A 24438-nucleotide genomic window follows, 5' to 3' on the forward strand; every position below is an offset into this window, starting at 1 on the left:
TTGTACAAGTATCAAGAAGTTAATAAAGTTTTAAAATCTAGTATCACGGAAGTTTCGTCCCCATAGTACGGGAGTTAGAATTTTAACATTGATTTTAATCCAGCAAAATAAACAAAATAAAAACACTATTGAAAGACAACACAAAGAGAAATTATACATTAAAAAAATTTGACGAATTTATTGAATCAGTTACAGAAATATATTAAGGGCAGTTTTTTTTTTTAAGTTACCATACACAACAAGTAAAACTGCATTCACCCTATATCTTTACAGTTAAAAGTTAAGACTCAAAATTCATAAGTTAGAATTTCCACCAGTAACCCTGTCCGGGATTTTGTAACTAGCTGATGCCTTCAGTACATCAATTTAAAAAAAAATATATCAGACAAACTGACAGCAGACATTGAGATCTTTGTGCGAGATCAAGCTACTGAAAAACAAAGGCCAAGGGGAGAGAATTTAAAAGGTCAGAAATATCAAGGGGAAGATAAGTCAAGACTAAAAATGTACAATTCAGAAAAGAATTTCTAAATTCTACATGCCAATTTCAAAATTAATACAAGAAGCTAAATTTGTATATTAAAAAAGTATTAATTTAAATAAAAATAGCACAATATATATTTTTTTTTTTAAAGAATTATTTCAAGTGATGAATGGAAATGAAAAAAACTTTAAAACAACCTAACATGCTGGTCTACGATAAATTCAAGGCCCTAATGATGATGGAGAAACCATACAAATTATTATGCACACAAAACCATTCACTGACAATAAGCAGCTAAGATAACTAAACACACATTCACAAACACAATAGTAAATATAACACCAAACACACTCAGTGTCAGGTCATGTGTAGGAGCCAAGCCCACATTTTGTTTTAGAAAATGTACAAAGATTTAAGTAGAAATAATTGGCCTTCAATCATTCATAGTTACAGTTTTAGTAAAAACCTTGTAGGGTTTTCTAAATACCATTTCTCAACAAAACAATTCAGTGTGCCCTGTAAGATCGGGTCAACACAAGAAATGCATTTTTTTAAAACTAGATATTTTGTTATTCTTTCTTTAACTTGTTCAAAGATAATATCAGGGATTAACATGAAACATTTTTTTCTCCATGAATAAAATGGATTTCCATTTTTACTTCATAAATAAAATATGAAAAAAAAAACTCAAGTCAATAAAATATAAAAACCAAATTGCACACGGTTTAAAAAAAAAACATCCCCCCTCCCCTTCCCCCCAGCCCTACCTGACAAAAAATTTCAAATACATAAAATCTTATGTACAATGGTTTTGATTTTATACATTGGTACACATTTCTTTCTACATACACATCTTTATGTACACATTACAAAAGCGTATATAAATTTGTACACATTTTACACACAAACTGTTGCACGTGAATAAATGCAATAATGGCCTGCCTGGGTAACAATGGCTTGCTATTGCACATACAATTGTTAACTGGTTGTCAAGGCATTGTTATTTACAGTTCTATAGTAAAAAATAATTTAGCTAGATGGAAATTAAGACTTGATGCTAACATACAGGTTAGTAAAATTCTTTGACAAGGTAGCTCAGCACTTTAACACTCCAACATTGGAAGACTGCTGGATGGTGTGTAGTGTGTAGTTTAATGGGTTAGTATTTTAATGATGGTGTGTAGTGTGTAATTTACTGGGCTAAAGTTTTGTTGATGATGTGTAAAGTTTAGTTATTGAGCTTGTGTTTTAATTATGTGTAATGTGTAGCTCACTTGGCTAGTGTTTTAATTATGTGTAGTGTGTAGTTCACCCTCAGCTTATGTTTTAATGATAATGTGCAGCTCACTGGGCTAGTGTTTATTGATGATGTATAGTGTGTAGTTGTGTTACTATGTGAAACCCAATTCATTTGTTCCTCTTTGTTTTATACAGCCATGGTTTCAGATAACCTCTTTTTAAGTAGTTTTTTCCCTCATGGTTAGCTTCTCTTTGCTGAGAGAAATCAACTGAACAACTGACCAATGGCTTCACTCTTCTATAGATAGAAACAATGCTGTATAAATGGACTAAGTGATTTTAGAACTGTCTTGTACTTCTAAATCATTTCTGTGTTCCATAAAACGGCTTTGGGCCAAGCCTTAAAGGCTGGCTGCTCGCAGAACTTCCAGTTGAGTTTTGGCCACTGGTTCCTGATGAAATCTGGCCACCTCCAACATTGCCAGATAGGATTTGGTCTTCGCCAGTTAGTCCAAGCAGATTTTGGTAAACTGGACCAGTGCTAGATGAGCTGGGGCCAACTATACTTTGGCCAACTTGACTGGCATTAGATGAGCTGGGGCCAGCTATACTTTGGCCAACTTGACTGGCATTAGATGAGCTGGGGCCAGCTATACTTTGGCCAACTTGACTGGCATTGGATGAGCTGGGGCCAGCTATACTTTGGCCAACTTGACTGGCATTGGATGAGCTGGGGCCAGCTATACTTTGGCCAACTAGACTGGCATTGGATGAGCTGGGGCCAGCTATACTTTGGCTAACTTGACTGGCATTGGATGAGCTAGGGCCAGCTATACTTTGGCCACCAGAGCTATACGGGATCTCTAGGCTCAGTCTCATACGGTTCATCCTTCTTGGTTCACTAGGGTCTGGGGACATAGTTGGGGAGTCTGAGGGTGGTGTCTCCCCCTCAGGGGGCTCAAACACTAACCTCAGTTCTTTAATGCTGTTTCTGCGTTCAGATTTTCTGGGTGATGTGGGCGGGGTGGTTGAGTTATTTGAAACGGGCGAGACAAATGAAACGGAAGACATGCTCTTTCTTGTTTCTTTACCGTCTTGTGTTTTGATTGGGTCAATGTCTTTTTTTTTATCCGTGCGTCTACGTGTCACAATGGGTTGTGAAGGCTGCTGTGGCGCCGAGGATTCTTTCGAAGAGGTGGCAGCGAACCTGACAGTGGCTTCTGTTTGGTGGGAGGTGTCAGACTCGGATGTTGATGACTCGCTGTATGTGCGTGGTTTAGAGTTGCTGCGGTAACGGGGCGGGCGTGAACCTCTCAAGGCCACTGGTTCTGAGTGAGTGGATGATTGGAGTTTTTCCTTCCCAGCAGGGGAGGATTTTCTCTTGGCCACAGCTGGGCGCGCCCTGTCTTGTGAGCATGTTCTTAACACAGGTCCCGGTTTGGCTTGCGGCTGAGAAGAAGAGATTTCCGTTTCCTTAACATTAACATCAGACATGTCATAAGGTTTAGGTGTTTGGGGTGAATGAGTGGATTTAGATGGAGATGAAGGAAGAAAGCTGTCATCAGCAGACTCTTGATCAGGCTTGCCCACCTCCAAACAAGGGGTCAGTTGACCAGCCTGTCCGAGCAGTGATCCAGAGTACGTCCGGTCTCTGTGTCTGGTGCCAGGGCTCCCGGAGCTGTCTGAGACGTTGGAGTCGGAGCCGCGCTCAAACAAGTCCATCAGGCTCTGCATCTTGTGTGAGCGTTTGATGCGCAGCGACCCAGTACACAGAACATACATCCTCTCATCGCCCTCCTCCTCGGGAATAAACAGATCATGACGCTCCGCAGCCAGCTGCAGCACTGAGTCGTCCAACGAAGACCGGCTGCCCACCATGTCGGAATACTGAGCACAATTGTTTTCCTGCTTACAAAACGTCATGTGAGGATCGTCGAATTTTGAGCGCCGCGGAAGTGATTTAGAATCGTAGTGAAATTTTCTTTTGGCAACTGGAGGAGGCGTTTTTTTTTCTACGAGCTCCTGCCTCACCTCCGGGTAGGAATGGTTTTCTACAACTTGAGAGAATCTTAGACGAGAATCTCCCGGAAGCCTGTCAGACATGGTGTCACTGTTGTCAAACACGCTGTCAGAATTATCCTCATGCTGGACAGGTTCTGCCAGCTGTCTGGGTGGCTGGTTGACTTTTTTTGAATTGACAGTTTGTATTTTCTTTTTCAGCTCTGGCTGTGACTCGATAACCAATTTGGCACCAGGTTTATCTGGCATGTCTTTCACTATCAATGTTTTTTTTGTATTTGATGATGCTTTTTCAGCTTTGGTGGAGTTTTCTCTCTTCACCGACTGCCTTGTAATTTCTATGACGTCATCTACGGGCGGAGCACCATGAGGGCTGCAGCTGACTTTCCTAGGTTTGGGGATGGGGCTGGGTATCTTGCTCTGTGACTTGCTGACACCAAGCCCGGAGGCTTCTGACTGGGGGCTGGGAACACGATGTGACAAAGGAATGCGTGATGATTTACTGTCAGATGACGGCTTAGTGTCGGCGACTCTTGATCTTGGGCTGGTAGCTGATCTGGATGATGCGACGGCTTCAGACCGACTGTTAGAGAGCTGGGTACGCGTGGTGGTGGAAGATGTTTGGAAGTCTGTGATTTTTGTGTCTGAGGATCTTCGGTTGTGCCCTAGGCGTTTTCCCCCTCCGGCACCAGAAGCTTCAGAGCCTCTTCTCGCATGAGCGGCTTTAGCAGTTGGGGTGAGGTCTCCGTGCATGGAGGAGGATCTCCCACTGGGTTTCGTGTCAGAATTGGGTTTGGGCCGCGGTATTTTGGAGAAGGATGTTTTACGAATGGGCGTGCCAGTGTCGCTGCCAGTAGGGGTTAGGCTGTCGGATGTCGACGACCTGGTGTCTAACCCGTCCCTGACATCTGGTGACATGAGGATCTCCTTGCCTTGATTCAAGACATTCTCCACCTCACACAGAACATCCTGACTGTTGACGTTACTACTGGACCTTTGACAAGCCTCACCGTATTCCGAATTCTTCGGAGCTAGTAAATTGTTCTCGGTTAAAAAATTAGGTGAGTTCAAGTCAACCACCAGCTTGTTACACAAATTGTCCACCTCCATTGCCACATCTTCGTAATTAAAAGTTCTCCTGGCTTCTTCAGACCGCCGTGGTGGCCTGAGAGGTCTCATGCTGACCACTTCATCATTGACCAACACCTCAGACTGTCCCTGAGAACTCTGCCTTAAGCTCCCAGTCATCAAGTCCCGTCCATCAGAGAAGCCACTTGCCTGGTCGGCTATGCAGTTCTCTGTGCTGGATTTCTTTAAGATTTTTTTACTTTCCATAACGATGTCAGTGGTGGTATGTACCTGAGGCAATGACGGCGATGGGTGGATGTTCACTGGGTGGCCGGATATGGCTGCTGGAATGTCCATGGAGAACTCATCGGGGTGGTATAAGGCTAACTGCAATGGCACATTGACCACTTCATTGTCAGGTGGCTGGGTGGTTGACTGAACAACATCGGGTAATGCTTCTCTGATAGGGCTTCTCATGGCCCCCAGGCTGGAGTCTGGTGACTGCAGGCTGCTGTTGGATGACTCCCTGCTCAGCCTGGCTCTCTGGCTCATGAGCCCCACCGCGCACAAGCTGGACATGCGCTCGTCCATCTGAGAACCATCTAAAAATAGATTGTCCTCGCTGACTCGGCCTGCGAGTTCACCCCGAGGGGACTGCTGCTCCACCCTAGGGGAGTGTTGCCTCCTCACCACCTGGTACGGTGAAATGTCCTCTAAGGGCAGATCAACACTCAGGGATCCTAAATTCCTTTGCTCTCTCATATAAAAGTTACTGGAAGAATACTGGGGACTAAGTGAAGACGGTGGGATACTCTCCATATTTTGTGTGAACACATCCTCGTCAGGGAAAGCAACCTCATCTTCCTCAGGGGAAGCCACCTCGTCAAATTCTTCAGAATTATTGGATGAATTAGAAGACGATGAATCTGACCTATTTCTACACATATTCGCAATGTCACAGCGACCGTCCGCACTGTCAAGGCCAAAGTGGGTTTGAACAAGGTGAGGCCCTGTCAGATTACTCTGAGGCTGGTTGACTGTGTCCCTGGGGTCTGGGGATGAATGAGAAGGTGAGCAATCTTCTTGCGTTCTTAGATAAATACTGCTGGTTGTGCTGGACGAGGTAGTCAATGAATTATAGTTGATGAACGACTCGCTGAGCTCAGCGCTGGAGAGATTGGAGGATTTCAGTTTTCTGGCTGTCTTGGGTGGGGTCTGTACCTCAGGACTAGAGTGAGATGGATCTACAGACGGTGCTGCCACCACCAACAGTAGCTCTACATTGGCTTGGGTTGGGGTCATGGCACAGTCATCCATAGAAAATTGATCTTCCCGAATCTTAACGCTTGAACTGGACTCGGCAAAAGACTGGGAGGTCAGCCTGACATCGGAGCTGGAGGTTGTTAGGTCAAGGTCGGAGGCAACAAGCCTGTGAGATCCTGTTAGGCCGGGGTCATGTTTAAATGCAACGTCCATTTGGCGGTTGATTTCCCTTAGAGTTCTGCTCATGAGGTGGTCAGTTTCTGTCAGGCTATCTAGGCTCGTGCTGCGTCTTCGTCGGGGGTCCTCCACCTTCAACCTTCCGCCTTCCTCCATCAGGCCGTTACTGAAGCTATTTATAGACGTGGACAGTTCGCTGATTGTGACAGATGACATCATGTCGGACTGGCTCTCTGTGACATTCTCCAACGACCTGGCAATGTCGCTGGGGACGCTCAGACACTTACTCATCCCTGAGCGCAGGGTCGCTTTCTCTTCAAGGATGCAGAGCTTGGAATCAAAGCTCGGAGAGTTACTGGACAGAGGGGACTGGTGGCGGGGGGAGTTGTTGGACAGTGGGGACTGAGTTCTGGGGGAGTTTCTAGACTGGGGGGACTGGTGGTGGGGGGAGCTGCTATTCATCTGTGAATGATGAGATGAAGACTTCGTCCCCTGCATGTAATCTGCACGACGATCAGACTGAGATTTGGATGGAGTCGGGGGCAGTTTCTGATCGGTGCCTTCCAAAATGTGTAGCAGGTCTTGAAGGTTCTCTATATCCCTAGAAGTTGCCCCTGAACTGGGGATAAACTCTGCATGGCGTCGGACAACTCTGGTAGAGTTACCCTCCCCTTTCGAAGAGTTACTATCTGCACTGTGGTAGATTTTTGTGCTACCCCGAGAAACTTCTACTCGTCTTCTCCCAACAGCCGTAGCCCCGGCTGCTTTGTTATCTTTCAAACATTTCTCTTGCTCTCCTAAACCCAGAAGCTCCTTAACGCTTGCCATCTCCCTGGGTGAGCTGTTACCCGTAGCTGGGAACTCCGTTTCTTTTGAAGGAGTTGTGGGGGTGGGGAGATTGACAGAAAACTCCGTTTCTTTTAAAGAACTGGATGTGGTTGTTGTAGTGGTTTGTGTGGAGAAGTCTGTTTCTTTGCTGAATTTGGTTTCATCTCCGACGCGGTAGTTGGAGGTGTCGCCGATGCCGTGTCGAGGGAAAAGCATGGCGTTCATTGCCAGCCTGGTGTCGATCTGGTCAAGCACCTCCTGCATGTTGCAGCCTGAGCTGGACACGGACATGGTACCTTGGCTGAGGGGTGTTCCGGCCAAGCCTGCGTCATCGTCCGAGAGGATTTCTGCGTAGTCGTGGAAACGAGAGTAAAACTGCCTCATTCTGCTGTCATGGTCATCGTTGTCATACGGGCTTCTGTCTTGTCCTCGTTGTAATCCAGGCGAGGTTAACGAACCTTTCGCTTTCTTCTGACCCACGGGGGAAGACTTAGCGCTCCTTTTAAGCGGAGAGGACGCCAGCTCTTCGCTAGACTTAACAGACCTGGTTTTCTCTGCCACTTTCATCAGGCGAGAGTTAATGGCATCATCGATGTTGACATCGCCGAGTTTCTCACACTTGGGGTAGATGATATCCTCCAAGCTGATGTCCATGTTGTCCTCGCTCCCTGAAGTTTCACCCCCTTTGGTGGGGCTCCTCCTACCCTGGCGTGGGGTGTTGGGAGCCGATGGGATACGTCTGTGTAATGCCTTGCGAGTTGAATCTCCACGAACAAAGGACTGTCGAGATTCATCATGGCCACCTGCAGATAGAAACATTAACTTCAGCAAACATGAATTTTTAAAATCAGGTTAAAAACATATTATCATTTAACAAAGAAAAAAACATAATCGATTTTTTAACTTATATGATTATTTGTTGTGTTTAAAACAGACATGTAAAAAAAGCAGCAAAGTTGTATTGAAGTTTTAAATGCAAAAAGAAATTTCAATTTCTTTCATTGAATTTGAATAAATTTCAAACCCTCAAGTTAAGGTTAAGACAAATTATAGATAACAGGTTTTTAATTTTGATAAACAAATTTGGACATCAAAATTAAATACATTTGATTGCTAAATGTAATTTTTAAAAAACAAAAAAAAAAGATTATTTCTATAACAATCAGAATGAGTTTTCAAGAATTATTATTTTTATCTGACTTGTAAGTGTATTGGATATATAGTCTATGTTGTAATGCTATTTATGTAATTCTGAGCATTGTATAGTTCATTAAACAGAAATAGCTAACAGCTGAGAAAAGTTACTGAAGCAATATTTACCATTTTCACCTTGATCTTGCATGAGCTGACGCTGGCGAAGTACAGCAGGTGCGTCAGATGACAGAGATCTTTTATGTGACAGGTGAAATGAGCTTTGATGTGCTGTAAGGAAATAGAATTTTGATATTTGAATCATTTGTAGAAAAATATATACATTACCACAATTTATGTTACGTCTTCCCCAAACTAAAAAACACTATGAAAGTTTTCAAAAACTTTTTCTAATTAGCTGTCTTCTAAAAGCTAATTGCTTTTATAAACCTGAATTCATACTTTTATTAAATAATTTTTGCAGAAAATGGGAGTAAAAGGGTTAGCCTTTAGGGAACGTTAACCCAATGAATTACAAGTTTCATTAAAAATTTAACATAACCCTGTTAGATTAGCCTTCCACCCATTTATTCACATTGCTTGGATTCACTGATGAAAACTTAGCCCTAACCCTAAGGTATGGTACATCTAATCCAACAGTCCTACTGTACATTAGTTAAGCCAGCTGACCTTTGGTTGGTGTGGGTAAGGAGTCCTGCCTGACACTGGCCTTGCCCATTGCTGTGTCAGTGTTGCTGCGCGAGGTCCTGCTGCTGGTGCTACCACATGAGGACGCCGTGTTGGTCAGGGAGAACAGGGACTCGGCACTCTTGGCACTGCGCAGGTGCCGCTTCCAGTTGTAAACATCCTCTTCAGTCAGTGCCTTGCCTGGTGCAACCAGGTTTACAGATTCTGGGGGTTAAAGCTTTATCTTAGACAACAATTTTTCATATCTTACTCAATTGAAACAGATTTCTAGTAACATTTGTGTGGCCCATTTTAATGTCCATCTACCATTAAATTTCCCCATTCAATGAAGCTGGTGTCTGGTGGAGCTGGGTGGGGCTAGATGGAATGGGGTGGAACTGAGTGGAAGATGGAATGGGGTAGGGCAAGATGGAATGGGGTGGAACTGAGTGGAAGATGGAAGTGGGTGGAGCTAGATGGAATGGGGTGGGGCAAGATGGAATGGGGTGGAACTGAGTAGCATCACATGAAACGTGGAGATGGGTTGAATAGGCTGGAGTTGGGTGGAACTGTGTGGATGGATTGCTAGGGGGATTTTATAGAATTGGTTGAATAAAAGGAAAATGTAGGAGAAACTCAAATCAGCAGTGAGGAATGTGTAGCTACTTTAATTTATAAGAAGGAAAAAAAGGGAGAATAACCTTTAAAATAAAAGTGGCAGTGTTATCTATTGTAAAGCTAACCATAAACTAGCTATCACTAATAACTAACCTTGACTAGGCTTGCGGTTTTTCTTCACACTGCCACTCCTGGGCTTGGAGAAAATAGACTTCCAGCCCCCACTGCCAGTGGTGCCACTGGATGCCTTCTTGGACCCTGACACTGGCTTGTTCTCTTTAGATGAGCCCTGAGATTTTTTCCTGTTGAACATTGAATGCCTCAGTCAAATATAATCTATGCTTAACACAACGATACAGAATACCATCTAGGCTTAACAGAAAGCAAAAAAATGCATACTTCAAAATTTTTAAATAAAGTACATCAGACTTAGGCTTAAGTAATCATAAGTAAAAACTATGTTTCTGTTTACTGATGATTGTAATTAGTGGTCAATAGACCTATTTTACTGATGTAGACTAAAAGTAATGTTTCAATTAAAAGCTACTTTAAATATGAGTTTTGACTGGGAGAAATTTGATATGATGCAGCTATGGAAATCCCCAAAAGTGTTTTTGTCACATTCAAAATACAACATATTTTATTAGTTTTTCAGTTCAATTGTTTTTTAATCTGGTGAAAACCTAAGTAGAAGCATCATTTGTTGTAATAAATTTGTCTGGCTCTTTGCTTTGTGTAGTTTAAATGTATGATTCTGAACTTGGTCTGTTGTCTCTATTACAAATATTAGTCCATAATTTATTACACCCAACAGCATTTAGGACAAGTAAGAAAATATTTATTTCCTATATACTAATTATTTCCCTGTAATCTTGAGTTACTCCCCTTTCATCTAGAGTTACATCCCTGTAAGCTAAAGTTATTTCCCTGTGAATTAAGTTTCCTATAAACCTACTTGTATCCTGGGAGATCAATAACAGTGTGGTACTTGGTGGGCAAGTTTTTGGGGCCACCGCCAACATCAATAAACTTTTTAGGAGCAAGATGACCAATAAAAGCCCTCTCTCTGGCCTCCTCTAGAGAGAGCAGCCTTGTAGGGGTGGATATAGCCAGGGATTTTGGTCGAGGTCTCTTCTGACTCTCTGAAAAAATAGTACATACAACATAAAATGAAAAATATATTTACAAAAGAGAAATTGCAAAGGACTTTCGGTAACGCATGGCAAAAAATAAATTTCCTACACTCAATTTAATTTTTTTAAATTCTAAAACAGGTTTAATTTGATTAACTAAGGTAAAAATAGTTTATCTAATAGCTTTACAGAAGCTTTTTAATAGAATTTTAATTTAAAAGTATAAAAATAGTCTTCTTCATCGTTCTTAATTATAATGTGGACTGTATTAATACATAAAAGTCTAAAACAATACCCATTGCTTATACTAAGAAGATAATGCTTTTTTTTTAATGTGTAAGTTTCTTTGAAAATATTTATGCTGAAAAAAATGTTGTGACCCTTACTGCCTGACTCAACATTGTTAAAGCTGGGCAACTTGTCAGTGAAGATGATGTCGCAGTAACAAATGAGACATTCTGTGACCACTGCCTGGATGCCAACACCTTGTAGAGCTGCAGCACCTCCGCCAGCTTCAAGTTCTTTGGACCTGTGGGGTGGAGGGGTTTAGGGTTAAGGTGTGATTTAAGGTTAGAGGGGTTTAGGGTTAAGGTGTGGTTTAAGATGAGAGAGTGGTTGAAGGTTAGATTGGGGTTGAAGGTTAGAGTGTGGTTTAAGGTTAGATTGGGGTTGAAGGTTAGATTGGGGTTGAAGGTTAGAGTATGGTTTAAGGTTAGAGTGTATTTAAGGTTTGAGTGTGGTTAAAGGTTAGAGTATGGTTTAAGGTTAGATTTGGGTTTAAGTTTAGGTTGGGGTTGAAGGTTAGATTGGGGTTGAAGGTTAGAGTGTGGTTTAAGGTTAGAGGGTGGATTATGGTTTTAGAGTTTTCTACAAAAGGAGCATGGTTTAAGGTTAGAACCTGGTATTAAGTTATTGTTGTTTAAGATTATGGTATGTTTCGAAGTTAGAGTGTGGTTTAAAGTTATATTAGTTAAAGATTTGTGATTGCTGATGTTATGTGTTGTAACATTTATTTATGCGATTACAGTTTGACAGTGTTAATTTTATTTGCTCAAGGTAGGAGTTTATTTTAATGCATTTTTATGGTGTTAAAGTTAGCTACAGTGTTTAAATATGAGAATGGCTCTCTATGTTTTAATGATAGAATGTATATTAATATTAAAAATTGTTTTTAAAAAATGTGTGTTATTGCTAGGGTGTTGTAATTGTTACATTTAAGAATGTTAAAACTTGTTTAAATGTAAGAAATGTAGAGTGTAATTTAATACAAAATTTACTGGAACATAAAATGACCCTCTTTTTTATATTAAATTCAATTTAAAATGCAAAGAGTGTTTAAAAAATCTATGTAATGATAAAAGCAGGAGTAAAAAAATTGTTTTAGCTTGAAATGGAAATGGAAAACAACATTATTTTTAAAATACGTATACCTTAGTAAATTAGGTGCCCAGACAATGGCCAGGTTTTTTGAATGCATCTCTGTCTCGTGCCCAAAAGCAGCCACCCTGGCAAGATGGCGCATGAGATATTCAGTTGTTCTGTAGTGAGGGGGAGGCAACTGCTGGACAACATCATGAATCTTCAACAATTTATTTTCATCATCTCGAACAGCATCCTGAAAAACAAAAATTGACATTAAAAATGTTCTCCGAAACAATTAAAAAACTAATTTGTTGCCTATACCACTTAGAGAAAACTTTTTAAAAATACCCTGAGGACAGCAAACAGAACATATTTTAAAAAAAACAGTCACTGATTGTTAGACTGCTAACCCAAAAGTCTCGAATTCAAAACCAGGTTCAAGTCAGTACAACATGTCTTAGTCCACGCAGCTCTGATGGTTACCTAATTCAAGTTAGGGAAAGTAAAGGCATAGTGCTGACCACACTATCCTTTTATATGCCAAGGTAACAAACAGGTGAACTCTATTTCACTTGTCCCATGGAATGACAGGTTTGAAAAGGAAACTTAACAGTCACTAGTGATGTGGTAGAGAGCAGAATAAAAGTCTGCCCAAACAGTCAGGCTTTCCTTCTTCTTTCTTCTTCATTCCTAATTTTAGTGTTGGAAGGGATTCTTTCCAACACAATTAAGTATACAGGTCAACTGGTTATGAGCCATTTAGGCCATTGACTCCGATTTCAGCCTGCTTTTCTTTTTGGATTTGCTTCCATAGCCTTAGTCAAACCAAGAACAAACTACAAGGCAGCAGTAGTTTGATTTTGGAGTTGTCTCTCCTAGAAGAGTGACTGTCCCCAGCTAACGAGCCTCATCTACCCATCATCGAACTCGAGACTTTACAGATTAGCAACCATGAGCTCTTACCGACTAGGCTTTCCAAGTTAAACAACCCCCAAAGAACACCCACATAGGTGTCTGGACATTTTATATACATGTTGACTACACAATCCCCGCTTATGTAGGCATTAAAGAAACATCAATACTTCATTTGTTCTGTGGTCTATCAGTCCTAAAAGTTACTTGTAACTTTACTCCTTGAATTGCCATTTCAAGGGTAATTAAATAAACTACACATTGTCATACATAACAAGTATATGTTACAAATAACAGAAACAACTCAACCTACAGCAAATTTATCATAGAGTTGATAAGTCAGCAGTGGGTTTGGCAATTCTCTAAAATACATTTTCAACAGGGAACTAATGCTGTGAATATCTTGGAGGTAACAATCTTCAGTCAAATCTGGCACACGATCTTCATCAAACGCTAGCCTGAAGTTTAAAAAATTAATAGTATTACTAAATCTTTAGTAAAACTATATAATGGTGTAAATTAAAAGATTTAAACAAAACTTAAACATAACCGCATAATTATATAAATATTCAACTGATACAAACGCTAGACTAAAGTTTAAAAATGAATTGTATTACTAAATCTTTAGTAAAAGTTAACTACATAATAGTGTAAATTAAATGATTTAAACAAATTTAAACATAACCTTAAAAAATAATATAAATATTCAATTTCAATGGTTACTGATACAAATTTTACAGCACTTTTACCAAAACAAAGAAAAGCGTACCTCAATTTTTGTATATTTGATGTGATTCCAGACAATCTATAAATACCATGTACTATGCCATGCTCTTCAATTATGTCAGTGCAGCTTTTCAGGAGAAGTGGTACTGTAAGAATTTAAAGTTGGTAGTTACATAGTTTAATTGATGTAGTGGGATACAGTAAAAATAAAAAGGTTGTAATTAAAGAAGTCAGGCAGTGAGGAATTTTTTTTTTAAATTAACTAAAAAAATGCTCAAATAATAGTGGGATGCTTAAAAACATAAAATGCTAATGTCTAAATAATGGCCATATGAAAATTTTCACGGATTAGTTGTATGTTTAGATATGTATTTAAATGTTAAATCTAAATGTTATATCTAAATGTTACGGATACCATTAAACCTATCCAGCTAAAAAAATTATTAAATACTTTAACACACCATATTCACAATGATCATCAAACTGACCATGCCTGAGTCATACTTACCATCATGGCCAGAGTTCAGCAGGTGCTCGCCCAGATCGCAACCAAACACTCTCTCCTTCACAATGCCTGACTGTTTCAGCTGGTTGCGCGGGGGACGGTGAGAAAAGAAGGTTCTCAAAAATGAAAGAAGTTTGCCATGTTTTCTAATCACTGTAGTTGACAAAAAAAAATAAACAGTCAGTCAACTTGTGGCCAAGTTATTTTAAATTTAAAACTGTTAAAAAACAAATTTTTATTTGCCATACTACTTAGCAGTTCTATTTTAAACTGGCTGTAAAGAGAATTGAAAACTGGCAAAACTATCTAGCAAAAACATAATGTAGTCTAAAATTTATAAAAGTTAGAATATCTTGTAAATGTGTCATGTATTAAAACAAAATAAAAGTTAATAGATGATATTTGTATTCTTAATAAGTTTTAATATTTAAAATGATGTGTATATTAATGCTAGGTTATAACAATACTTCAAGGACAATTTAAAATGATATTTCAAAATAGAATATTGTCCAAAAATTTTAAAACAATAAAAACTTCCTGAAATCAAAAAAGGGGGAAAACTCAAGGAGGTAAATAAAAACCAGGGGAAATAACTCTCATAACCCAACTAGAGTTACCCGTAACACCTTCAGGAAACTCTTCTATTATGGCTGGGGAGAGAGAGAAACCCATGCTGATTAATGATGATACAACATGCTGTGGCTGCACACCTTGCCAAGTGCTTAATTCAACACACTCGCAACAACCCAGTCATGTGTGAGCAACTCAATAGGTAGGTGGGTCTAACAAGCTGTTAGTTTTTTGGCAAGACAGTTACAACCCACTTGCAGTTAAGTCAGTACCTGAAACTACTCTGTACCTGAAACTACAGGCAACAAGCAACAGATAAATAATGTGGGAACAATTTTTTATCATTGGGAACAGGTGGTCATTACTTAGACATCCATAGCTCATTGCATGACATAGCTATATTTGATATATTATATGTTTCTAGGATTGTAGGAGGCTAAGTCTGATTTATGTGTGGTTGGGCAGAGACTGGATAAGGGCTGGATTAGAGCTTGGCTTGGAAAAGGGTTGGAACAAGGTTGCGGATTTGGGGCTAAGATTGGGGCAGTGGCCAGATTTGGTGTACGGTTTTATGGGAATTGGATTTAAGTCAAGGCCTAAAGTTATTTTTCCCCCCATAAAATGAGCTACAAATGCAGTAGATTACCTCTTTCCCATAATAAAAAAAAATGATCACCACAAGTTATTTTCTGTGTAACAGCTCTGTACGTTTATTATACTGAAGTATGACTAGAGATGCATCTACATTGGTTGGTTATTTAATGCAGTAATGAACAACTTATACCATGACTGCAGTAATGAACAACTTATACACTGACTGCAGTAGTGAACATCTTATAAATTGACTGACAGTTTGAATAATTACTCTGTGAAAGGTGTTCATACATTCCAAGCTAAATTTGCACTTTGAACTTGGTGAACTACAATTGATCATCCTTTTGAAAGTACCACTTGTGCTTTTAAGAAATATCCACCTTGTCACTTGTCTAATCCCAGTTCTTATTCTTATATTAATAGATCACATTTTAGACCAAGATGGTCTTTAGCATATTGACAAAAATTTAATATGAGTACACTTAACTAAGGACTCCTGCTTTTTAACAAAGTTATAAGGTCTCATTGTTTTCATTTAATTCCCAGGTTAACCAAGGCATGATTGATAGTATAAGTGTGTAGGAACATTTACGTTATGCTTAGTATGGAAATATACTTAAAATTTCTATGTTTTTATCTCTATTTTAAAAAGCATCAATGCCTAATATTTATTTTACTTGTCTTTTACATTGAAACTAATTTTAAATTCCATTTAGATACTAGTATATCTATGTCATTAGGGTTTTTTCAATTAAAAAAAGGATATGTTTATGGAATAATATTCCAACATTTACTTTTGAAAAATCTTTTGTATTACGTATATACTTTGGGAACCATTTACACATGCAGAAGTAATTATGTGTAGGTATTATATTTTAATTTATACACAATTATCATTAAATGGGGGATTTTTTTTACTTATTTATATATAAATATATAAGAACAGGTCTAGCTTTTTTCTATTTATATATAGGCCTATATATATAGAAGTGAATAAAAAAATTATTTCATGGCTGTAGAATCTTATTTTTTAACCTCTTTTTATGAACTTAACAAAAGCCAGATTGAACTGCATAAGCATAATATTAACTAGACTTTAACAAGGAAGATTTTTGTCTTTGTATACTGACCCATAATACCCATGTTTTAATATTTAAAATTAAAAGGATAAAAAATATCCATTTTTTGCTTCACTGGTTCAAGATCTACAGCCATGAATGGACAGGATGAAGTTAAATATTGGATAGTTGTATAAGAAATGGTATACATAAGAATTTAACAAAACTACTATATTTGAAATATAAGCCCATCAAAAAAGTTATATATAGGTGTATCTAGTGTGGTAGTTTACACAAAAAAAAACATTGATGGAAAATAAACAACTGAAATGAAAGTAGCACACAGCAAAGGCAAATGAAAAAATAAATAGCCATTTAGTAATCTCGGACTGCTAACTACTCACCATAAGGACAGACGTAATCCTGTATCAAAACATTCTATTTAAACTTGATAAGATCTTACGACTACAGTGTTAACCAGTAGCTAAATAAGACATGAACTGTCATATACAATACATAAAGGCTACTTGTGAAGTCTACCAGATGAAAGTGATGAACTCATGTAGAAAGATGTGAGAAGGTCACATTCTGACACAGCACTAACCAGACCAGACACTAAACCAATATTGTGACAATAAGAAAAAATACTTCTGTACTTGCATTCTCAGTTTAAGCAAACACCTTTGGGCACTTATCTATAAACAAGCTACTTGGATGATCAGGAATTGATTATATATACTCCGTCCAATTAGAGATAATGACTTGATTAGAAAATGAGCACAAAGACAAGAGCATCTCAGCTCAGATTAAAACAAAACTCTAGCAACCTACAAAAAGCGAAGTTAAGCTCAACATCAATGTGTTACGATTTAATTTTTTTTTAAAAACATCCAAGATAACGAAACAAAAAAAAATTCTGGTTGCTTTAGTATGATGAATGTGAAGAAGCTCTAACTAAACAAAAAAAATTAAAAATAATGTTGCAAGAAACGGAACAATTTGTGAAGCCGACCACAGGTGAGTTAGGTCCTGCATGCCCACACAGAGAACAAGCCCAGGCAAAAAGTAAATTATACAAACAACTGACTGGTTGGTGACGACTCAGGGTTGGACAGCGAAACTGTCCCGACCGAACTACCGCTTGTCGAGGTGGAGGACCGCGAGGGGGAGGGTGATGGTGTGGATGAGGATGGTGTGGATGGTGTTGTGGTGGTGGGGGTGGTGGTGGTGGTGGTGGTTGTCGTGGAGATGGGTGGCATCTCTCCCAAACTCTCACAGGGTTTACGTGAGGCGGCAGCCGTGGCCAGAGGCTCAGGGAAGCAGGTAGCCATGGAGGAGGGCAGCTTCTCGCCAATCACTTCCACACACTCGCTCGGGAAAAAGCCAACCTGGGGGTAGAAAAAAATTTCATTTTGTTATTCGTCAAACTCGTTATCATCAAGAGGTTTCACCACAACAAAATAATAAAAATCTTTAGATTTCATGCAGCATATTAAAATTTTATTTCTGCTTACAAAATGTAAATGTAGAATTTTTCACTTACATTAGGATTATAAAACAAAAGCAACTAGTATTGAGTTTAATCATTTGAAAAATTCAGAAATAATTGAAAAAAGATGGCGCTGGATTAAGAATGAGGCCAGATTAAATATACTCTATTGCACTGAATTAGAGCTGCATGGTAAAAAAGTGGACAGGGAAGGTATAGTGGGACATCTAGGTGCCCAGCAGAAAAACAACTGACAAAAGTTGGACTATCTTGGGGAACTGCAGAGAAAGTTGCCAGTGACTGGCAGACATAGAAAGGCCTGTGATGGCCTCATGCATCAGGAAAAGATGATGATTCCAAAATCATAAAACTTCATCTTCAACCAGCAGTAACAATAACCTTAGGTATAAACTTCAATATATTTACTATTTATCAAGTACAGATTTTCCTTAGCATAATAATATTTTCTGACAGCATTTTCATAAAAATGGAGTGGCTTTTTTTTTCAAAAAAAAAAAAGCAGTGTTGGAATGCAGTGAATTCATTTCCAACTTTTAATTTTTTTTTAACTCCAAGCAAGATTTCATTAAAGACATGAAAAAAGTGTAGAATAAGAAGTTTTTTTTTTTTAGAAAATACTTTAGAAAGCATGTATTGAACACATAATCTCACCTCAAAACCTCTTTTCCCTCTCCACCATATAGTGTCTTCAGCAGATGGCATATCAATAACAGAAATCATATCTCCAACCTAAGTAATATAACAAAAACATTGCCAGTTCTTATACACTTCAACACTTTAAATATAACACAAAAATAAATTGTTAACTAAAATATCTTTCAGTGCAAACAAATGTGCAGTATTTAGAATTTGAATTAAAAACAAAACTACAATTACTACAATATAAACTATAATAAAAATTTGTAATTTAACAATTTACTCTCTGTTGATTACACATTTTACACATTCATTGACACACATCTGTAATATCAGTGAGGAATGAAAAACTTCACTGAAAAACTACTTTGTTGAATACATAAAATAAAGTCTAGAAAAAGCTGGTAATTCAAGAAATACTCTACATAGAAAGGTGTATAAATAAACAAACAGTTGCTCTACATAAAAAAAGAAGCTAAAAAACACCACTATTATGGTCCATTATCAAAACTAGTTTAACTGTTAGACCAGGTCAATGTATCCTCTGCTGTCGGAAATGAGGTCAGATTTAAGTGCTCTCTTGAAATTGGAACAGACAGGGAAATTTGGTTTTAAACAATGTGTCAGGGTAAACAATTCAATTGCTTGTCAGTTTTTACTGTACAACTTAAGGCATATTTTCTAACAAAAAGTGTTTTAAATCTACGCAAAAGGTTAACATTATATGCATTTTTTTTGCCTGTTTAAAAAATGCATACAATGTTCTCTCTACCAAACAGCAGGTTGAATTTGTTAGAAATTTTGTGATCCAGGTTATGGAAAAACAATCCATCTCATGCTTAGAATAAAATAAAAATTCTAATATAATGGAATTTACTACTCCAAAATTTAAAATTAATTAAAAAACAACCTATACAAAAATCTAATCCAAATTTTGTAGAAATATATTAAAACAATCTAATCCAAGTTTTGTAGAAATAGACTGAACCAATCTAATCCAAGTTTTGTAGAAATAGACTAAACCAATCTAATCTCTTTGGACCAAAACACTGACCTGAAGGGATATCTCATCAGCAGCTTGACCATTGTAGCGCTTGATGACATGGGCAGCAGCTATGGCCGGTGTATTGATACCTGAGTCATCAGTGGCAACTAGCCTGTGACCCCTGTTGTCCATCTGGTCAAGTAGAAGAAACCTTATCTTAAACATTCCAATCAGGGGTGATTTTATATTGGAAAGAAGGTACTTTGATTAGCCATACCCAAATATAAGAAATACAGACAAAAGTACTTCATCACTAGACTTAACTCAAAACATTATAAGGGTTTAAGTATACTGTCAATCCTAACCTAAATAAGTGGATGTGACTAATTGATACAAAACTTTAAAAAGTTACAAACCAACCAACCTCCCACAAGAAAAATCAACAGGAAAATAATTTATACTTGGTATATCAAAAAACAATTTGAAAAATTGACCACTAATTTAGGTTACCTCTATCTAACTGATGTCAGAACCACAGTAAACCATTCCAATTAGGGGTCATTTTTATTGATTTGGGAAAAAGGTATTTTGATTGGCCATACCCAAATATAAAAAAATACAGACAAAAGTCCTTCACCCCTAAACTTAACATCAACCATAATGATAAGGGTTGATACTGGCAAACCTAACCCAAATAATTGGGCGTGACTAATTAAAAAGTTAAAATCCATGGGAAAAACAACAAGAAAATAATTTATAATTGATAGATCGTAAAATAATTTGAATGCAAAAAAATAAAAATGTTTATAAAGACCATTTATTTTAGTTACATCCATCCAACTGAGAACAGAACCACAGTTAACCATTCCAGTCAGGGGTCATTTTATACTGGGAGGGAGGTATTTTGATTGGCCATACCCAAATATAAAAAATACAAAGTACTTCATCTCTAAACTTAACACTAACCATAATGATAAGGGTTGATATGGCAAACCTAACCCAAATAATTGGGCTTGACTAATTAAAAAGTTAAAATCCAAGCAACCTCCCACTTGGAAAAACAACAAGAAAATAATTTATATTTGGTAGATCGTAAAACAATTTGAATGAAAAAATAAAAATGTTTATAAAGACCACTTAATTGGTTACCTCCATCCAACTGAGAACAGAACCACAGTTAACCATTCCTCCACCTCCAGCTTTCCCAGCAAGTTCTGAAAATCTGCTCAAGTACTTTTCTATAACAGGCTGCACCTCCTAAAGACCGTAAAGTGATCATAAAGTGATTGATGTTGGTGAAGTTTTAACATATACACACACAAACACATGCCAGAACAACTTGAATCCAGGTATTATTTTAATCAGCAATCTAATAACTTATATATGGAAGTTAGTGTTTTACAAAGTAAAAATATGGGCTGACTAGGCTGGGCATATACTAGAAAGTGTTTAAAAAAGTGTAGTAAAGAAAATGATCAATTTAAAATAATATGAGGTAGGTATGATCAAGTCTTGACTTATTATTATCTTACTCAGCAATCTAGTAACTTATAAATGGGGGATAATAAAATGGTAAAAATTTGAGCTGAATTAGTTGGGTAAACACTAGAAAGTGTTTGAAAAAGTGTAGTAAAGAAAATGATCAATTTAAAATAATATGAGGTAGGTATGATCAAGTCTTGACTTATTATTATCTTACTCAGCGATCTAGTAACTTATAAATGGGGGATAGTAAAATTGTAAAAATTTGAGCTGAATTAGTGGGGCAAACACAAGAAAGTGTTTGAAAAGGTGTAGTAAAAATATCAATTTAATATAACAAGAACAGCGTATGATCTAGCCTGACTTGAAAAGGTGCAGTAAAAATAAATAATTTAAGATTTAAAAAAGGGGGTTTGATCCAACCAGGAGGGTATCATACTATTACTAGTTGACTATTGCCTTGAGTCTGTAGGACAAACCAGTGATTTTCAAAGCCTGAAGAGCGCCAGACTAGTCAGAACATTTGAGCTTTTTTTAGTCCTACAACTCCTTACATGGTGTGGCCACAAACAGGTGGACTCTACTTCACCTATATTATGATGCTAGGGGGAGAGAAAGGACAAAAACTTACAGCTCTTGTCTTTGTCTCAAGCTGGGCTGCTTTCAAATCCTCCAGTTGTGAAAAACGACGATCATAAATGCACCTGAAACAAAACAAAAATTAGTATGTAACTGGCTGGATGGAATTTCAGGTTTTACAGCTACAGGCTATGGCTCTATAGCTTTACAAAGTATGGATGCAGATTAGTTAATTTGGGTGTAACACTTTCACATTATAGTAACCTTTTGGAAGCTTGTGTGTTTGGTTTTAATTCTTCAAATTTTCCTAGTCTTTCATATTCTGAGTCTTGCTACACTATTATAATTATTATTTCTCTTGCTATATAACTACTGCAATTTATGTATCATAATATCACTGATGCAAATAAAAGCTTGGTTAAAATATAAAACATCTTGCATAAGCTCATGTTATTGCACACACAAGTACACTGAAATCAAAAGAAATGTGTTTTGATATTTGTGATGGAATTTTCTTCAAAGAGGTAAATATTTTCATTGATTTAACCATTTCCGTAAAATAAAACACTGTAAAAAATATAGCTATCTAATCACTTGCCTGTGTAACTGTTTATCTAAAGTAGCAAAATTCTCCACAGATCTCCTAATCATCCATGACTTCTCAGCACTAACTGTGACTAGAAACATCCTCAAGTCATTGGGAGGCTCTGTGTTGTGTTTGTATATACTAGAATCATCACCACACAAGCTTAGCTGTAAGGAAGACACAAATGGTCAAACAATACATAGAGAATATGAACAATTTCTAGTGAAATCAATACAACGAATATGGACAATTTAAACTATGCTATCTATAAAGAATGTTTTCTAGTGAAATCAATACACAGAATATGGACAATTTAAACTATGCTATCTATAAGGAATGTTTTCTAGTGAAATCAATACACAGAATATGGACAATTTAAACTATGCTATCTATAAGGAATGTTTTCTAGTGAAATCAATACACAGAATATGGACAACTTAAACTATGCTATCTATAAGGAATGTTTTCTAGTGAAATCAATACACAGAATATGGACAATTTAAACTATGCTATCTATAAGGAATGTTTTCTAGTGAAATCAATACACAGAATATGGACAATTTAAACTATGCTATCTATAAGGAATGTTTTCTAGTGAAATCAATACACAGAATATGGACAATTTAAACTATGCTATCTATAAGGAATGTTTTCTAGTGAAATCAATACACAGTATATGGACAATTTAAACTATGCTATCTACAAGGATTGTCTAACAAAAAAGGATCCAAAACTTGGCACTGAGATGGAATCCACTTGGAAAGTGAAAGACAGGAAGGCCATGTGCAAGGTGGATGAAAGAGATGGAAGAAGAGGTGCTGACCACAGGCAAAACCTGACAATAACTCGGGTGGTCACCATGGACAGGAAGGCATGGTGGAGTTTTGTTGCTGCCTGACCAAAATATCCTTTTAAGGTAGGTTTGCCTTGGACTAATAGTTTGATTAACACTAAAAGCTAACCCAAACTTAGTTTTAATTCCAAATAATTTTTGTTAACAAAGGTGTTTCCAAAAGCAAAACGTACTTCCAATGAAGGAATCTCAACAAGCTCATAATGGAAGTGAGCATATTCTTTCAGCGTAGGAAACCTAAACGTACTTTTAATTCCTAATATTTGTTGTTAACAAATGTGTTTCCAAAATTCCAAAAGCACATCATACCTTCAATGAAGGAATATCAACAAGCTCATAATGGAAGTGAGCATATTCTTCCAGAATAGGAAACCCAACCGTACTTTTAATTCCTAATATCTGTTGTTAACGAAGGTGACACCAAAATTACTACGTACCTTCAATGAAGGAATCTCAACAAGCTCATAATGGAAGTGAGCATATTCTTCCAGCTTAGGAAACCCAAACATTCTTTTAATTCCTAATAATTGTTGTTAACAAATGTGTTTTCAAAATTCCAAAAGCACAACATACCTTCAATGAAGGAATCTCTACAAGTTCGTAATGGAAGTGAGCATATTCTTCCAGCTTAGGAAACCCAAACATTCTTTTAATTCCAAAATTCCAAAAGCACAACATACCTTCAATGAAGGAATCTCTACAAGTTCGTAATGGAAGTGAGCATATTCTTCCAGCTTAGGAAACCCAAACATTCTTTTAATTCCAAAATTCCAAAAGCACAACATACCTTCAATGAAGGAATCTCTACAAGTTCGTAATGGAAGTGAGCATATTCTTCCAGCTTAGGAAACCCAAACATTCTTTTAATTCCAAAATTCCAAAAGCACAACATACCTTCAATGAAGGAATCTCTACAAGTTCGTAATGGAAGTGAGCATATTCTTCCAGCTTAGGAAACCCAAACATTCTTTTAATTCCAAAATTCCAAAAGCACAACATACCTTCAATGAAGGAATCTCTACAAGTTCGTAATGGAAGTGAGCATATTCTTCCAGCTTAGGAAACCCAAACATTCTTTTAATTCCAAAATTCCAAAAGCAAAACGTACCTTCAATGAAGGAATCTCCACAAGCTCATAATGGAAATGAGCATATTCTTCCAGCTTAGGAAACCTGGTGAGCTCTGACCCAAGCTGGCTCTGCCCTCCCCCCTGGGTTGGGGGCGAGATGTGCTTCACCTTCATGGCGTTGCTGAAGCTGGACTTGCGTGGTGGGGTCAGAGACTCCCTGCTATCTTGGGCCTGCTGTACAATAGAGACGTGGCTTAAACATGTGTCAACAGTTTGGAGAAAGGGTGTGGAGAAGGAATAATATGCACAGGTCAATAATTACAAGAAGCAATGTCTGGAGAGTCCCCCAGTCGTTCATCTCATT

At 37.7% G+C, this 24438-nt stretch overlaps 1 protein-coding gene across 4 annotated transcripts in view; it reads right to left on the reverse strand.

Annotated features, from left to right (window-relative positions):
- Nucleotides 1-175: 175 nt before the first annotated feature.
- Nucleotides 176-24438, reverse strand: part of LOC131956003 (uncharacterized) — a 41517-nt gene continuing 17254 nt past the window's right edge. For 2 of the 4 annotated variants that reach the window (XM_059320336.1, XM_059320334.1), the window contains 17 exons: nt 24114-24308; nt 22165-22319; nt 21619-21691; nt 20655-20762; nt 19575-19697; nt 18536-18613; nt 17462-17762; nt 14156-14305; nt 13691-13793; nt 13235-13379; nt 12078-12262; nt 11034-11176; nt 10470-10656; nt 9668-9816; nt 8900-9121; nt 8399-8500; nt 176-7881 (listed from right to left, as the gene is read on the reverse strand). In XM_059320336.1, the coding sequence (XP_059176319.1) occupies nt 2087-7881; nt 8399-8500; nt 8900-9121; nt 9668-9816; nt 10470-10656; nt 11034-11176; nt 12078-12262; nt 13235-13379; nt 13691-13793; nt 14156-14305; nt 17462-17762; nt 18536-18613; nt 19575-19697; nt 20655-20762; nt 21619-21691; nt 22165-22319; nt 24114-24308 (8214 nt within the window). In that variant the 3' untranslated portion in view covers nt 176-2086. The remainder of the gene's footprint in view (nt 7882-8398; nt 8501-8899; nt 9122-9667; nt 9817-10469; nt 10657-11033; nt 11177-12077; nt 12263-13234; nt 13380-13690; nt 13794-14155; nt 14306-17461; nt 17763-18535; nt 18614-19574; nt 19698-20654; nt 20763-21618; nt 21692-22164; nt 22320-24113; nt 24309-24438) is intronic. The other 2 variants (XM_059320335.1, XM_059320337.1) reach the window with 2 other exon arrangements.

This window comes from Physella acuta, unplaced genomic scaffold, assembly GCF_028476545.2.
Source record: "Physella acuta isolate Inbredline_101_S28 unplaced genomic scaffold, ASM2847654v3 ptg001122l, whole genome shotgun sequence".
NCBI lineage: Eukaryota > Metazoa > Mollusca > Gastropoda > Physidae > Physella > Physella acuta.